Genomic DNA, 17,321 nt, shown 5'->3' on the forward strand with positions numbered 1-17,321 from the left:
CCGAATTTCCAAACATCCGGAAGATGGCACAGAGGATGCTGGTGATGTTTGGCTCTACATATGTTTGTGAACAGACTAAAAGTGTGATGAACACCAGGCACCACATAGATTCCAGATGAGTGATGAACACCTCAGAACTGTTCTGAGAATTGCCACAACAGAATTACCACAAGACTTTGATGCATTAGCTAAAATGGGTGATCAACAACACTGTTCTCATTAAAAGGTATGTTAATACTTCAATGTTTTTTTTCTGGGTAGGTTTGATATGTACTGTAAAAAAAAAAATATATATATTTTTTATCTGTATCATATTTTGTGCTGCCCTGGTCCATCTATCAAATTTTAAAAGCTGATGTGCCCCCGAGCCAAACAGTTTCGCCACCCCTGGTCTTGATTCACAAGGGTCTATTCTAAATACCGAACCGTTCAAAAGCATTAGAATTAATTAAATTAATTAAGCCGAAGTATCAGATCAAGAAGCATTGGTGGTTCAGCGGTAAAATTCTCGCCTGCCATGCAGGAGGCCCGGGTCCGATTCCTGGCCAATGTAGTTTATCCCTTGTGTATATTGAACACTCATTTAGGAACCACGGTGCATACACCTTTTGTTTGGCTTCATTACCCAACCTCAAAGCAAACACACTGGTAGGTGGCCCACTCTCTTGGTCCCTGTGTCCAAGAAATGCGGGAGCATATGATAATCACAATCTTGATTAACCAACTGTGGTCTTAGATTTTCCTCATCTTAGTACACAGTGAAAAAATTGCAGGATGGTGGCATATTGAAATGGGCACGTTTTTCCTACTATAGTGTTGGTTCTATTTATTGCATACCGGGGATCATGGATTGCCTTGCATATCAAAATACTTGAAAGAGGTCATGTTGCCTTATGCTGAAGTGGGCATGGCCTTGAAATGGATGTTTCAACAAGAAATTGACCCCAAACATACTTGTTAACATGCAAAGTCTTACAAACCAACAAAGTTAATGTCATGACTTTAATCCAATCAAGAACTTGTGGGGTGTCATAAAAAAATGCTGTTTCTGAAGCAAATTCAAGAAATGTAAATTCATTGTGGAATGTCGTTAAGGAATATTGGAGTGGAATAACAGCTGAAAGGTGCCACAGGATGGTCAATTCCATGACACACAAATGTGAAGCAGTTATTAAAAAAAACAAATAGTGGTCATACAACTAAATAGTGATTCAAAGGATCATCAAATCCTACAGGTAAAAAAGTTTGTACAAAATAGTTTTGAGTTTGTAAAGTCAACGGCAGACTGCTTCTTTTTTAACACACCCCCATCAACAAATTGCCAAATTGCACAGCCTGAGTGTATAAATTAGGGGTGCTCAATGTGTCGTTCGGCAGTTTCAGTCGATCGCGACGGCGTGCCTAGAAAAAAAAAGAAGATATCAGCTGTATTTTTTTTTAAACTTTAGCTCACTGCGCATGTGCAAACAACAACAGTACAGGAAAACAGACTGTGAGTTCCCCCCTATTTTAAGCTCTCGCATAAGAAATCTTAACAAATATGAGTAAGGATGCTGCAATAAAGAAGACAAAAACGAATCACTTTCATACGGAATGTGAGACGGATAACTTTTTCACGATGCCATTTTCAAAGTGCGTTTGGGAAATGTGGAACGCTATCTTCGAACTGTTTCTGGAAAATACGACACCATCATTCAAGCTGAGAATGAGAGACGTGAATGAACTAAAAATCCCAACTGGCCACACAGCAGTCACTTTTCACACAATATAATTCAACAGCGAAAGCCGCCACCATCGTTTCCGGGTTCGTCACACATAAAAGAGACATAGCTGACTAGTTGTTCCGATCTTTTAAAAATAAGGCGGAAATATCTTCAATAAAATCAATGTAGCTGTAAAGGAGTACAGTTACACGGTGCTGTGAAGCCATGGCTGGTGTGTGGAAGGACATCATAGATGTTTCTCTCACTGCACTTGGACAAATGGAGGCCCTGTAGCTCAGTGGTTAGAGTACTGGTTTAGTAAACCAGGGGTTGTGGGTTCGTATCCCACTGGGGCCTCCACTCCCTGAGAAGGGTTGCGTCAGGAAGGCCATCCGGCGTAAAAATTGTGCCAAACATATATGTGCGTTCATCTGAGATGACTTACTGGAGTTGGACGTATCCACTGACGCAGCACAGATGTCCATTTTCTATAGTGATCATCAACATGGACTCAAATAGTTACAAAAAATCTTTAAAGTTAATTATGTTGTGTAATTTTGGCTCATGCGGCTATGCAAGGTACACAAACATAAATTTACACGCAAAGAATTCTCAAAATAAATACGTTTTGCATTTTTGTTGTGGGTAGATCTTTGTGACTTGGCCATTCTATTTCATCATTGGTCATTCATAAAAAAAAAAAAGTCACCCCCTCCCCTTCCCGTCGATCGCGAGAGGCTGGATGCTTGAAAAGTAGAGTCTTGGGGTAAAAAAGTCTGGGCACCCCTGGTATAAATCATGAATGCTGGGTCTTGTTGCTTGTCTGAGAATCTACTGCACCTACTAGTAATTTGTTTAACGTAGCAATAAAAAAATATACTGAAAACATGGATTAATCTGGTTAGTCACATTGGACTGATTATTTTGAACAACTGTATTTCATTTTTGTTTTTACTAAATCGGAAAAAAATTCAACAAATCTTTTTTCCCTGTCAATATGGGGGGTGCTGTGTGTACATTGATGATGAAAAATTGAACATGTTTCAGCAAATGGCTGAAATATCACAGTGAAAGACTTAAGGGGGTGCACATGAACACGACACGAGTTCATGTGCACCAGAACACACAAAAGTGTGCTTCTGACACCCAAAATACAACCAGTTTTTCTCTAAACTAATAATTTAAAAAAGAGCTGCATCAAAAATGTTTTGCACTCAGTGCGATGTAGAATGACACCACTGCAAACCTCTCATCTTGTAACAAATAAAGTAACATGTAAAGGTTGCATTTTTTAATTCTATCTCACTAGATTCTGTAGATGTACCTGACATTGCGCCTGGTATGTGTTTGTACAAAATGAAATGGTATGAAAATACTGAGATATATATATATATATATATATACACACACACACATATATATATATATATATATTCATCCATCCATTATCTGAGCCGTTGATATTATATACATGCATACATAGATACATACGCTTTAAATTGGCCGTAGGGGTGATTGTGAGTGTGACTTGACTGTCTCTATGTGCCCTGTGATTGGCTGGCAACCAGTTCAAGGTGTACTCTGCCTTCACCCCGATGATAGCTGGGATTGGCTCCAGCACCGCTGTGATCCTCGGGAGGATAGGCGGCTCAGAAAATGGATGGATGTCTATATCTCAAACTTCAAACAGAAATAAGATTTTCTTATTACTATCAATGTTTTCATTGACAATGGATTATTTTTCAGTCTTGGATCTTAAGAATGCTTCTCTTCTCCAGATCATTCATTTCTTTGAGGATCAGAGCCACATTGTAGCGCAGCTCCTGGAATTTAGCAGGTGGCACCTGTACAGAAAAACAATTAAACTATGTTATTTGCATATCATGTGTTGATGCTCTCTTGCTGTTTGTTAATCTGGTTGAATAAAACTTGAAAACAGGTAGAAATTATTATGACACCTGAATTGAGGCACCTTTTGACTGAAACGTTTTACTAATTTACAGTAACTTGAGTATAAAACAATGACAGCAACAACATCCATCCATTCATTTTACATCGTAAAGCATTCTGTTTTTGATTTTGATTTTTCCATAAAAGTTGTGAACAAAATCGGTGACGGGCAGCCTTGGTGGAGTCCAACTCTCACCGGAAACAAGTCCGACTTATTGCTGGAAATGCAGACCAAACTCTGACAGCGGTCGTTCGGGGACCGAACAGCCCTTATCAGGGGGTTTGTTACCCCATAGCTGGGCTTTTGCACATTCATTTATTTATTTTAGCAATAACTGTGCCTTGTTGTTTTATCTGTTGTTTTTATCCAAGATATTCTTCAATTTTTATTATATTTTATTGCACCGAGCATCTTGTGGAGAAGCAGTCATCATTTTGTTGTATGCACAGCATATAATGACATTAAAGGCTTTGGATTTTGATTTGACAAACAGACTGTAAGAAGGCTTACACCCTTTGGATGTTGATGAATAAAGTTGAGCATTCTTAGAAACATTATTTTAAGCTTGTCCATAATATTTCATAATAACGTGGAGGTATGTGTGCGTAACCTTTTGACCAGGGAGAGGACAGTATGTCTCAAGGTAGGCGGGAAAAAGTACATTGTCTACAACAACATAAGTTTTAGCATTGTACACATTAAGTTAAGCTGATTGGACAAATGTTAGTAAAATGCACATATTGATACATCAGTTGTTCTTATAGTAACAACACACTTCAGTTTACTGTGCACTGATAATTACCAAATTCCACATTAAATTACCACTAATTGTTTTCCTACCTCAAATTGGTGAAAATTTCCATCTGACAATTTCATCTGCATCAAGACAGAAGGCTGCAGTGCTCTGGCCAACGAGCTGAGGAGACATAGATGTGAAACTTACTTTACCAGACGCAGAGAAGAGAAGAGAACTCTCTATTAGCTGGTTAGCCTCCCTTACCTTGTAGAAATGGCCACATCCACTCGCCATTTAAATTCGTCTATTGTAGGCAGGTGGGGATCCCTCTGAGAGTTTGCAGTTTCTAGAGCTGTACGGCTGCAATTACAGAGGTAGCAAGATTGTTATCATTTCCTGTGCTCTAGACTGAAGAAGCAGTTAGTGTCACATGGTCACTTGATTTAAAAGGACTACTCGATAGTTGCTCAAATATCTTGGTAAAAAGTGATATCAGTTGGGACTTCAGAGGTTAGTGGATGCTTATCTTCCGGGTGAAAGATATACAGTGAAGAAAATAGGTATTTGAACACCCTGCTGTATTGTAAGTTCTCCCACTTAGAAATCATGGAGGGGTCTGAAATTTTCATCGAAAGTGCATGTCCACTGTGAGAGAGAGAACCTAAAAAGAAAAATCCAGAAATCACAATGTATGATTTTTTAACAATTTATGTGTGAGATAGAGCTCCAAATAAGTATTTGAACACCTGTCCATCAGCTAGAATTCTGACCCTGAAAGACCTGTTAGTCCGCCTTTAAAAGTCCACCTCCACTTCATGTATTATCCTGAATCAGATCCACCTGTGTGAGGTAGTTAGCAGCATAAAGACACCTGTCCACCCCATACAATCAGTAAGACTCGAATTTGTAACGTGGACAAAACCAAAGAGCTGTCCAAAGACACCAGAGACAAAATTGTACAACACGGCTGGAAAGGGCTACGGAAAATTGCCAAGCAGCTTGGTGAAAAAAGGTCCACTGTTGGAGCTATCATTAGAAAATGGAAGAAGCTAAACATGACAGTCAGTCTCAATTGGAGTGGAGCCCCATGAAAGATATCACCTCGTGGGGTCTCAAGGATCCTTAGAAAGGTGAGGAATCAGCCCTGGACTATACGACAGGACATGGTCAATGACCTGAAAAGAGCTGGGACCAACGTTTCCAAGGTGACTGTTGGTAATAAACGTCATGGTTTGAAATCATCCATGGCATGGAAGGTTCCCCTGTTTAAACCAGCACATGTCAAGGCCTGTCTTAAGTTTCCCAATGACAATTTGGATGACACAGAGGAGTCATGGGAGAAAATTTAGTGGTCAAGTGAGACCAAAATGGAACTTTGTTGTCATAACTTCATGAACCGTGTTTGGAGGAGGACGAATGATGAGTTCTATCCCAAGAACACCATCCCTACTCTGAAGCATGGGGGGTGGTAACATCATGCTTTGAGGGTGTTTTCCTGCACATGGGACATGACGACTGCAGTGTATTAAGGAGAGGATGACCGTGGCCATGTATTGTGAGATTTTGGGGAACAACCTCTTTCCCTCAGTCAGAGCATTGAAGATGGGTCGTGGCTGAGTCTTTCAACATGACAATGACCCGTAGCACACAGCCAGGAAAACCAAGGAGTGACTCCGTAAGAAACATATCAAGGTTCTGGCATGGCCGAGCCAGTCTCCAGACCTAAACCCAGTAGAAAATCTTTGGAGGGAGCTGAAACTCCATATTTCTCAGCAACAGCCCAGAAACCTGTCTGATCTAGAGAAGATCTGTACGGAGGAGTTGGCCAAAATCCCTCCTGCAGTGTGTGCAAACCTGGTGAACACCTACAGGAAACATTTGACCTCTGTAATTAGTAACAAAGGCTACTGTACCAAATATAAACATTGGTTTTCTCAGGTGTTCAAATACTTATTTACAACTGTATCAAACAAATCAATCATTAAAAAAATCATACATTGTCATTTCTGGATTTTTCTTTTTAATTTCAGACCTGTCCACGATTTCTAAGTGGGAGAACTTGCTATATAGCAGGGTGTTCAAAAATTCATTTTCTTCACTGTAAAGTAAAAATTTAAATTTGAACGCTACAATTTCTGTACCATATGTAGTTTAACCAACCAATTTCAGATTTAGTATATGCAGTTGTAAATTTCTTTTAAACAATCATCTACATTCCCTCTGTTCATCAGGTAGACCTTTCAAAACCTTACCCTACAAACAGATATGCACATGTTTTTTTCATTGTTGTGACCTTGAATTCTTCATTATCCCGATGTATCTTTTTGGGATTATCTATAACGATTGTAGAGTGCCCTGCTAAGTGTCACCCCACACACACAGTCAGAAAAGGAAGATGAAAAAAAAAGTGCAGTGCAGTGTATTAATTGACTTGTAAGTCAAAATGTGCATTGCTTTACTTGGACTAGTAATGATTGGATACTTATAAATTTTAAGTATAATTGGATATAAACTCATATTATACAGTGCCAGTAGAAAGTATTCACACCCCTTCAGTTATTCGAGATTTTTCCATATTTGCATATGCAATCCATAAACATTGAAACACAATAGTAAGTATTCAGACCCTTGGCTTAATATTTTTTCTTCATGGATCTGTGTCTATAAGCTTGACCCCTGTTTTGGGGCATTATCTCATGTTCTTCTTTGCATATCTTCTCAAGGTCAGTCAAGTTGGATAGCCATTTTTTGATGATTCCGGAAATGTTGGATTGGATTTAAGTCGGGGCTTTGATTAGGACAATCGAGGGGATTTCACAGGCTGTTCAAGAAGCTACTCCTTTGTCTTGGCTCAGTGGTTTGGGTTATTGTCATGTTGGAAAATGAATGGACATGCTAGTCTGACTTCCAGAGCACTCTATAGCTAGTTCTCTTGAATAATTTCTCTATATTTGGCAGCTGTAATCTACCCTCTCTGTGGACTAGTTGCCCAATTCCTGCAACAGAACGACAACACCGCAGCTTGATGCTGCCACCACCATGCTTAACAGTGGGGATGGTGTTGAGGTGATGAACAGTTTCTCTTCTTCCCTAGGTATGACGGTTGCAATTAAGGCCAAAAAGTTCTATTTTAGTTTCATCAGACCAGAGAATTTTACTTATGCAAGTCTGAGAAACCTTACAGTGGCTTTTGGCAAACTCCAAGCAGGTTGCCATGTGCTTTTTAGTGAGAAGTGACTTGTCTGGCCACTTTACGATAAGGGCCTGATTGGTGGAGTGCGTTAGAAACTGTTGACCTTCTGGATGATTCTCCAAGCTCATTAAGGGAACACTGGAGCTCCACCTTAATGACTAAAAGGTTTTTGTTCACCTCTTTGACCAAGGCCCTTCTTCTTCGGTTACTCAACTTGGTTGGATGGACAGATCTAGGAAGGATTATGTATGAATGTTTTCATTTCTTAAAAATAAATGTTGGTCTGAAAATATTTTTACCATGTCTTTATAGAATATTTTAAGCATAGTTTTTTTTCAAAGAAAACTAAACATAAGTTACTTTTGTCTGTAGCAGGAAAACGTGAAAAGGCGTGAATACGTTCTGGTGGCACTCTACATTGTTGTGAGAAAATCAGCAGAAATAGTTTGCTGTGATTTAATAAATAATTGCTATAATATCCACAAGTAAAAATTATCTTTCCTGTTTATGAACATATTTTCCATTACTTGTTTTTTTTTCTATTTTATGTGATTGCTTTTATTTGACCTTAACTTTAACATAAATTAGGTTATATGTGAATTATGTATCTTATGTGCTGACTATGTTTATTTGATTGTTTTTTTGTTTTTTTTTTTGACTATCTGCAGCACGTTGTGGAGCACAATATTGATCTGTCGACCGGTCCCAAGCCCGGATAAATGCAGAGGGTTGCGTCAGGAAGGGCATCCGGCATAAAACTGTGCCAAACATATATGAGCGTTCATAATACGAATTCCATAACGTTTAGATTGTGGCACGGGCTTCCTACGCCCGCCCCTGGAAATGTTAATCTGCAAGGCGTAGGTAGAAATTCAGATAATGTAGGTCGAAGACAAAAAAATAGGAGGAAAACGGCTTAGTTGGCAGAAGAAGAAGAGGAATGCACAGACCATACAGCTGTATGTAGGGACTTTGAATGTCGGGACTATGACAGGAAAAGCTCAGGAGTTAGTTGACATGATGATTAGGAGAAGGGTTTATATATTGTGCATCCAAGAGAGCAAGTGGAAAGGGAGTAAGACTAGAGGTTTAGGTGCAGGGTTTAAATTATTGTAACATGGAGTAGATAGGAAGAGAAATGGAGTAGGGGTTATTTTAAAAGGATAGCTGGCTAAGAATGTCTTGGAGGTGAAAAGAGTATCAGATCGAGTGATGTTGATGAAACTTGAAATTGAGCGTGTTATGTATAATGTGGTTAGTGGCTATGCCCCACAGGTAGGATGTGACTTCGAGTTGAAAGAGATATTCTGGAAGGACCTAGACGAAGTAGTCCTGAGCATCCCAGACAGAGAGAGAGTTGTGATTGGTGCAGATTTCAATGGACATCTTTTTGAAGGACACAGAGCCGATGAAGAATTGATCGCTAAGTAAGGCATTCAGCAAAGGAACTTTGAGGGGCAGATGGTGGTGAACTTCACAAAAAGGACATAATTGGCAGTGGTGAACACTTATTTCCAGGAGAGACAAGAACATAGAGTGACCTACAAGAGCAGCGGTAGAAGCAGTAAAGGAGTTTTGTATTCAGCTATGTAAGTTGGTCTGTTTTCACCCGAGTGTCCAACACATCCGGTCGCAAGTCCGATGAAACGACCACAGAGTTGATCATCAAACTGCAACCTAGGGTGTGGTGCCAGGTGGACATGTGGACACTTATGCCTGAACATGTTGTTTGTTATGGACAATCCGTGATGAAGACAGACGTCCTGTAACAGAACACCACTTGGGTTCTGATCAGGGGGACCGTTCTTCCCAATCACACCCTTCCAGGTCTCACTGTCATTGCCCACGTGGGCATTGAGGTCCCCCAGTAGAATGATGGAGTCCCCAGAGGGGGCGCTCTGCAGCACTCGCTCTAAGGACTCCAAAAAGGGTGGGTACTCTGAACTGGTGTTTGGTGCAAAAGCACAAAAAACAGCCACGACCCGTCCCCCTACCTGAAGGCAGAGGGAGGAGACCTTCACATCCACCGGGGTAAACCCCAACGAACAGGCCCTGAGCTGGGGGGCAATAAGTATATCCACACCTACTCAGCGTCTCTCACCGTGGGCAACTCCAGAGTGGAACAGAGTCCAACCCCTCTCAAGAGGTGTGGTGCCAGAGCCCAAGTGGTGCGTAGGGGCGAGTCCGATTATATCTAGTCGGAACTTCTCGACCTCATGCACCAACTCAGGTTCCTTACTTGCCAAAGAGGTGACATTCCATGTCCCTCGAGCTAGTTTAGTAGCCGGGAATCAGATTGCCAAGGTCCCCACCTTTGGCCGCCGCCCAGCTCACATCGCACCCGACCCCTATGGCCCCTCGCATAGGTGGCTACCCCATGGGAAGGGGAGCCATGTTACCCTTTTGGGCTCCGCTCGGTCGAGCCCCATGGGTCCAGGCCTGGCCACCAGGCGCTCGCCTTCAATCCCCACCTCCAGGCCTGGCTCCATCGGGGGGCCCCGGTAACCTGTGTCCGGGCAAGGGAACCCAAGATCCAATTTTTGTACTCGTCATCGGGGTTATGGAGTCGTACTTTGTCTAATCCCTCACCTAGGACCTTTTGGCCATGGGTGACCCTACCAGTGGCATGAAGCCCCAGACAACTTAGCTCCTATGATCATCGGGACACACAAACCCCTCCACCACAATAAGTGACAAGGGATGGCTTGAGAAGGGATTTCATCATGCTTTTTTTTTTTTTTTTACTGACTACATTACCAGGACCATCTGTGTGAGGAACAGCACAATGGGTTAACCAGAAAATCACCCATTAACAACTGTGTTCACATGGGCTGTTGGTTGTCACCAAAACTCAAAGCAAGCTCAATTCCATGTGTTTGTATTTTGTGTGGATGGTGACCTCAACTGGACATCTCTAAAGTGCAGCTTCACAAATTGTCATTGATTTGCACAAAATCTAAGAAACTTATATAAATAATTAAATGTATATAGTGATATAATAGGCAATAGGTTGATTACTAGAACATTGAAAATATAGTCATTTCTAAATTGGACTTGGTTTGTTGCTGAACTGTGCTTAATGTTTCATGTAAGACTGTTGTGAGGGCTCTTCAGTGTGGTAGACTTCATGGTCATCATGAAACTTACAGTAGTCTCAGAGCAGCACATCAAAGCCTAACTGAGGTTTGCCCAAGGAAATATGGAACATGGGGGTGACTTTTGTAAGTCAGTTCATTGGTGGAAACAAAAGTTGAGCTGTGTGGCCATTGTAAGATAAGCTTACACATTTCACAGAGGCCTGTGAAATGTATCACCTCATGTGTCATAAATCTCTTTTAATAACTCTGTTACTGTGCAAAGATGTGCGTGTGTACTGTTTGTCTATGGGAAGTTTAAGAGCTCAAAGTGACTGCAAATTTATGATAGCTGCATTCTTGTGGGCTTAAGAGCTCAAGGTGACTGCAAATTTATGATAGCTGCATTCTTGTGGGTTTTTGTAACAGGAAGAACTGTGTCTAATCAGAGGACACCCGGCCTTGAGAAGATTAACTGTCTCTGTATAACAACTTTACTTGTCTTGTGAAACCTGCTCTCCCCCACTCTATGTGTGAAGCTCAATAAAATGTGTGGTTTTGGAGGGGCTCGGAGAGAGTCTTACGTGCGGGCTGAAGAATATGTTCTTCTTCCCCGAGTTCTCCCCAAACTGCAGTTTGGTAAAAAATAACTCTGCCTCTGTCTCAATCATTCTATCCTGGTGCCGGAGCATCTGGGTCCACATTGAGTGAGAAGTCCGTGCTTTGGACCTAACATTTCTCTGGTGCCGAAACCCGGGAACCCAACAGCTTGACGCCTGGAACGACGCGGGATCAACGAGACCAAGAATCTGGTACCAGTGTCCTCCATTGAAAAATCGGTCGCATCGCTGATCCAGCGCCGGACCGGACCGTCGGGTGACGGGTCCCAACGGACCAGGGCCACGGCACTGAGGTAGGATAAAACTTATTTGGTCTCATAGGATGGTTATATGGTATAACTTAACATCTAAAAATAAAATAGAGCGGAAATAAACCCAGATTTAACAAGTAGTAAAATTACGTTAAAATAGGAGACTAAAAGTGGTGTGTGAGGACCGCTCCGATACTTCCTGCCTTTTAAAACTTGTCTCTAGGTGAGACACAGACAGAATAGGTTTCTGTAAAGAGTAAAATACGTGTAAGTCTCTAGGTGAGACCAAGCAGAATAGGTTTCTGCATACGCGAAGTTTCTAGGTGAAACTAAAATAGAGTAAACGCTGCAGGACGCTGCACAAGTGAGCAGAGGAGGAGGAGGTTCGTGAGCCCCAACCACACCCGTCAAAATTCAGAATTTTCTAAAATAAATCTCGCCTTAGGAGCAACAAAGGACAAAAAAAAAAAAAAAGGGACAAGCAGAGACAAAAGAGGTGGCTGAACCTCCTGATGTGAAATTTATGCAGAGACATCATCCGGGTAGTTGTGAGTATTTGAGAAAATGGGTCAATAAATATGATTTCCGACCCGATCTTAAAGATCCGGAGGAAATTAAGAGATTAAAAGCATGCATGAAAACTCGATGGGAAGAGAAGGTGAGAAAGGGAAAGAAGACAGGGAAAGTTGAGATGGAATTAAGTAAGTTGAAAATTTGGGAAGACCAGTGTGTTAAAAGGCAGAGCGATATAAAAGAAAAAGAACAGAAAAAAAGAGACGAGAAAGACAAACAGGGGGGTTGATTGCTGCCCTTGGCATCAAGCCAGATGAAGAAAACAACCGCGCCACAGAGAAGATCAGCAACAGGAAACGCACACCAGCAAGCTGCAAGCGCAAGAGGAAGTGAAACCACCCTAGCAGTGAGCCAAAGCCCAGCAGAAGGCGGGGCTGAAGAGGAAAAAGAAGATTGGAGAGAAGCAACAGATCCTCCAGCCCCTGCATTCTCGCCGATCACCACCAGAGGGGGACGCCGGAGGGCTGATGAGACAAAAGTGAAGATCTACCCCAGCTTATCTGATTGGCAGGAGCAGACCCCAGCAAGGAAACAACGCCACCCAGGGGGGCCAAGTGGAACTACAAGTGGAGCTGCAGAGATGTACCCACTGTATGCTGTTGCCAATCCTCATTATGGGATGGATGGAGATAACGAACCCACCATCCTAGTGCCAAGACCATGGACAGCAACTGAATGTTCTGAAGCCTGTACAGGCCTGGGGGATCCAGAGACAGACCCAACTTCCTGGTGTTCTAATTTCAGAGAACTAATAAGCTCTTTTCACTTAATGGGACTGAAGCGGAGACAGCATTCAAGACAGCGCTGAAACATTGTTGGGGAAGAGTGAGAGGAAATTTTAACCCCTGTGGAGGAAACAATGGACCAATCCTACGCCCAGATGACCCCCTCCTGACTACCAGGATGGATGAAGTACTGGAGCGAGTAATGACAGCTTACCAGAAGCCACCAGATTACAGCAAAATCAGACAGTGCCGCCAGAAACCAGAAGAATCAGTCCATGATTTCAAGATCAGACTGGAAGGAATATTCAAAACCAACAGTGGGCTTCCTGAAGATGCTAACGACAATGGTCCCTACCACAGCCAGCTAAGACAATGCCTTATGGACGGTTTCCAACCACACATCAGCGGGTTCATCCAAAAACACTGTGTGACTCACAGAACTTTGAACACCAACCAATTGATGGACTGGGCCAGTCATGCAGAGGAGAACCATAGAAGAAAGAAGGGAATGGACAGCACAACAGCCATGGCAGCGCTGACTGCAGCCATAAGAGGAATGGCGACGTCTACTGAGACACACGAGTCCTCTGAGGTGTACGCTATGCAAAGAGGAGGAGAAAGGAGAGGTCAAAGAGGTCAAGGTCAACAAAAAGGGGGACCAAGCCTGAAGTGCTACAACTGTGGGAAACCAGGACACCTGACTAGAGAATGCAGGAGTCCCAAGAAGTGTTTCAACTGCCAGAAAGAGGGACACATGGCACGTGAATGCCCCCTCCCGAACAGCCGGAAGGGAGGGAGCAACCGAGAACCACCAAGAAACCCCCCATTCAATCCACAATATGATCAATGACTATTAGAGGGAGAAGAAGATGAGGGTGATGAGCCAGAAGAACCACCAGACCCGGAGGAAGCATCATCAATCCAAGTTTTCGACCTCTCCATCTTAAATCTGGAAGACCGCTTAAGACCCAAACCATTTCGGTGGCTCAAAGTTGGGCCATTTAAAAAACCAACAAAATTTTTATGTGACACTGGAGCAGACCATTCGGTCCTGATAGATCCAGTTAAGGGAGTAAAAGCTTCCAGAAGACAAATCATAGTGATAGGAGCTGGAGGCCGAGCACAACGCGAACTATGGTCTCACCCGGTGTTGGTAGGGGATGAAGATGGCCAACAAATTGAAACCAAGTTTGTTATGAGCAACACCTGCCCTGTGAATCTAATGGACAGAGACCTACTGACAGCACTGAGAATAAACCTGACTGACACGGAAGATGGGATCAAACCAATCAAAACTATGGAACAGATGGACGCCTGTGTCAGCCAAGGAAACGGACCACCGGATGAATTTTATTCACTGGACCTTGACAACGTTGGTCCAACCTCAGTTGTCCGTGACCTAGAAAGAACTGCAACACAGATGACAGATGAAGAACAATACAGGCTATGCAGTGGTAACAGAAGAGGCAATACTCAAAGCGGGAAAGCTCCCTGGCAACTGGTCAGCGCATGCAGCAGAAATCGTGGCACTCACAGAAGCATGCAAACTCTTCCAAGGTCAAGAGGTCACGATATATATGGACAGCCAATATGCCTATTCAACGCTCCACGTCTTTGCTGCACAATGGGCCAGGAGAGGCATGCAAACATCAGTGGAAAACCAGTCCAGCATGCTGACCTGCTCAAAGCCTTACTCCAAGCAGTTCTACTCCCAAGGAGAATTGCTCTCTGTAAGTGCAAAGCCCACACGAAAGCCACAGATCCAGTCTCCCAAGGGAATGCTAAAGCTGACCAAGCAGCAAAACAAGCAGCGATGGGAACCAGCCACACCCATGTTCAAGAAGAAGCAGACAGCACAGATGAAGATAAGTGTGAACGAACGACACATCCTTCGTAGAAGCAAGACATCATCCCTCTCCAAGTTCTGAAGGACATGCAGGACAATGCCCCGCCGAATGAAAAGCAACAGTGGACTGCAGCAGGAGCAAAAATGGACGGCCTGGGCATTTACAGAGTTTTGGACAAACCCTGCCTCCCTCGGAGTCTTTTTCAAGCAGTGGCTAAATTGAGTCATGGGCCAAGCCATGTCTCAACAGGGGGGATGGTGGGGATAGTAGAAAATAACTTCTACTGTACTAAAGGCCTCATTACCTATTTTAAAAATTTTTGCAGATCGTGCCTCACATGCTGCAAACACAATGCTCAGGGAAATGTCAGACCTACAAGAGGGAAGTGCCCACAAGGGTCTTACCCATTTGAAATCATCCACATGGATTTCATAGAACTGAACAGATCCGGTCCACACAAATACTGCTTAGTAATAGTGGACTCATTCTCAAAATGGGTAGAAATCTTCCCAGCAAAAAAGCCAGATGCACTGACAGTAGCAAAAGCTATATGTAAAAACATCATCCCAGATCACGGTATTCCAAGAGTTATTTGGAGTGACAATGGGTCACATTTTGTAAACCAAATTATTGGAGAAATGGCCCAACATCTAGGGATCAGCCTAAAACATCACTGTGCTTATCATCCACAGAGTGCAGGACTAGTGGAGAGAACTAATGGCACTATTAAACTTAGACTCAAAAAGACCATGGAAGAAACAGGGAAACCATGGCCAGAGTGTTTGCCCTTAGTCAAAACATACATGAGAATAGTTCCAACAGTAACAGGCATCACACCTTTTGAGGCAGTAAAAGGAAGACCTTTTCATCTTCCATTATGGGAAGCGTCAGGAGTACAGGAGGAAAAAGGGGAACTTGACCCCATGACAGACTGGCTGCTTAGACTTTTCCAAAATGACAATGTGAAAAGACCAAATGATCTGCCAGGTCCTTCTCTCCCTTCCACACAGGAATCGCTGACTCCAGGAGACCAGGTGCTGATAAAGGTCATCAAGAGGAAGTGCTGGTCCAGCCCGAGGTGGGAAGGCCCATTCACAGTGCTCCTGACCAAACCCACAGCTGTCAAAATCGCGGAGAGAGAGACGTGGATTCACCAGTCCCACACCAAAAGGGTCCATCCTGTCACTTAAAGCAGCTACTATGGTGACGACCCGGTATAAATACTGACTGATTTCCTACTGTCTACGGGTGCGGTACTGAGAACCAAACCCCACCGGTGAGGACATGTGCTAGTAACCTCTGTCCTCCGCTTTCTTTCCCTCTTTATTTAGGTTTACTGTGTTCTCTGCCATTTTTTATTTGATTCCCTTCTCAGCCAGGTCATGAGGCTGTCGCTCCAAGCGGAGGGCAGGGGAGGAATTTTTCCCTATTAAGAGGGTTTTCGCCTCCCCCTGACTGGGTACCTATGTTGTGCATTATTATGATGTTGTGCTCTAAAACCTGTTATAGGACTGAGCTCAATTGATGTTCCAAAAATCCACAACAGGGGGGAAATGTAAGATAAGCTTACACATTTCACAGAGGCCTGTGAAATGTGTCACCTCATGTGTCATAAATCTCTTTTAATAACTCTGTTACTGTGCAAAGATGTGTGTGTGTGTGTACTGTTTGTCTATGGGAAGTTTAAGAGCTCAAAGTGACTGCAAATTTATGATAGCTGCATTCTTGTGGGCTTAAGAGCTCAAGGTGACTGCAAATTTATGATAGCTGCATTCTTGTGGGTTTTTGTAACAGGAAGAACTGTGTCTAATCAGAGGACACCCGGCCTTGAGAAGATTAACTGTCTCTGTATGACAACTTTACTTGTCTTGTGAAACCTGCTCTCCCCCACCTTATGTGTGAAGCTCAATAAAATGTGTGGTTTTGGAGGGGCTCGGAGAGAGTCTTACGTGCGGGCTGAAGAATATGTTCTTCTTCCCCGAGTTCTCCCCAAACTGCAGTTTGGTAAAAAATAACTCTGCCTCTGTCTCAATCATTCTATCCTGGTGCCGGAGCCTCTGGGTCCACATTGAGTGAGAAGTCCGTGCTTTGGACCTAACACCATACAGATGCTGTTCAATGTATGAAGAAAGAATGGCAAGGTCTTCAACCCAAAAAAAATACAGTTCCAACAGTGAGGGATGATTTTGGGGTGTTTTTCCTGCTTTGGCCACAAGAACAACAACAACAACCCCACAATCATGAATCGAGATCACTACCTACAGATCTATATCAAAGCTCCCCTTCATTTATAAAGTACCAGAGAAATTACTGACTACTAAGGTTCAAGAAAATCCAAGGGGAATAGCCTCTTTGAAAGGTTTCAGTCTGACTTTTTTTTAGCCCATACCATACTGATGAATCTGCTGGTGGAAGGAGATGCTGGATCACCACCATCAATGAGCCTCCTATTTTCACTGCAGCTTTAGGACACAAAACCGGTTCCAGCCATAACTCTTCATCTCCTCTGGTTTCCCTCAAGGGTTGGCCCTGTAGTCATGTCATCAGCCAGCACCGCGAAGCTTTTGAGGAATAGGCTAGTGATATTCACACACACAGGTTGACATAAAAATGAACCATAACACCTCAGAGGTCGCTCCACCATCTGC

At 42.9% G+C, this 17,321-nt stretch overlaps 1 protein-coding gene and 1 non-coding gene across 4 annotated transcripts in view; one reads left to right on the forward strand and one right to left on the reverse strand.

Moving 5' to 3' along the window:
• Positions 1–983: 983 nt before the first annotated feature.
• The window catches only part of commd5 (COMM domain containing 5), a 28,889-nt gene continuing 12,551 nt past the window's right edge, over positions 984–17,321 (reverse strand). Inside the window, exons 4-7 of one of the 3 annotated variants that reach the window (XR_009797137.1) lie at positions 4,655–4,750; positions 4,495–4,570; positions 3,195–3,547; positions 984–1,401 (exon numbers count right to left, since the gene is read on the reverse strand). Coding sequence is in view for 2 of the 3 variants with exons in the window: in XM_061835122.1 (XP_061691106.1) it covers positions 3,446–3,547; positions 4,495–4,570; positions 4,655–4,750 (274 nt within the window). In the remaining variant the exon portion in view is untranslated. Of the gene's footprint in view, positions 3,548–4,494; positions 4,571–4,654; positions 4,751–17,321 lie in introns of all 3 variants that reach the window. The other 2 variants (XM_061835122.1, XM_061835123.1) reach the window with 2 other exon arrangements.
• trnat-agu (transfer RNA threonine (anticodon AGU)) lies at positions 1,988–2,060 on the forward strand. Its single transcript has one exon. It is a non-coding gene; the product is annotated as a tRNA-Thr (tRNA).

This window comes from Syngnathoides biaculeatus, chromosome 11, assembly GCF_019802595.1.
Source record: "Syngnathoides biaculeatus isolate LvHL_M chromosome 11, ASM1980259v1, whole genome shotgun sequence".
In the NCBI taxonomy this organism is placed as follows: domain Eukaryota; kingdom Metazoa; phylum Chordata; class Actinopteri; order Syngnathiformes; family Syngnathidae; genus Syngnathoides; species Syngnathoides biaculeatus.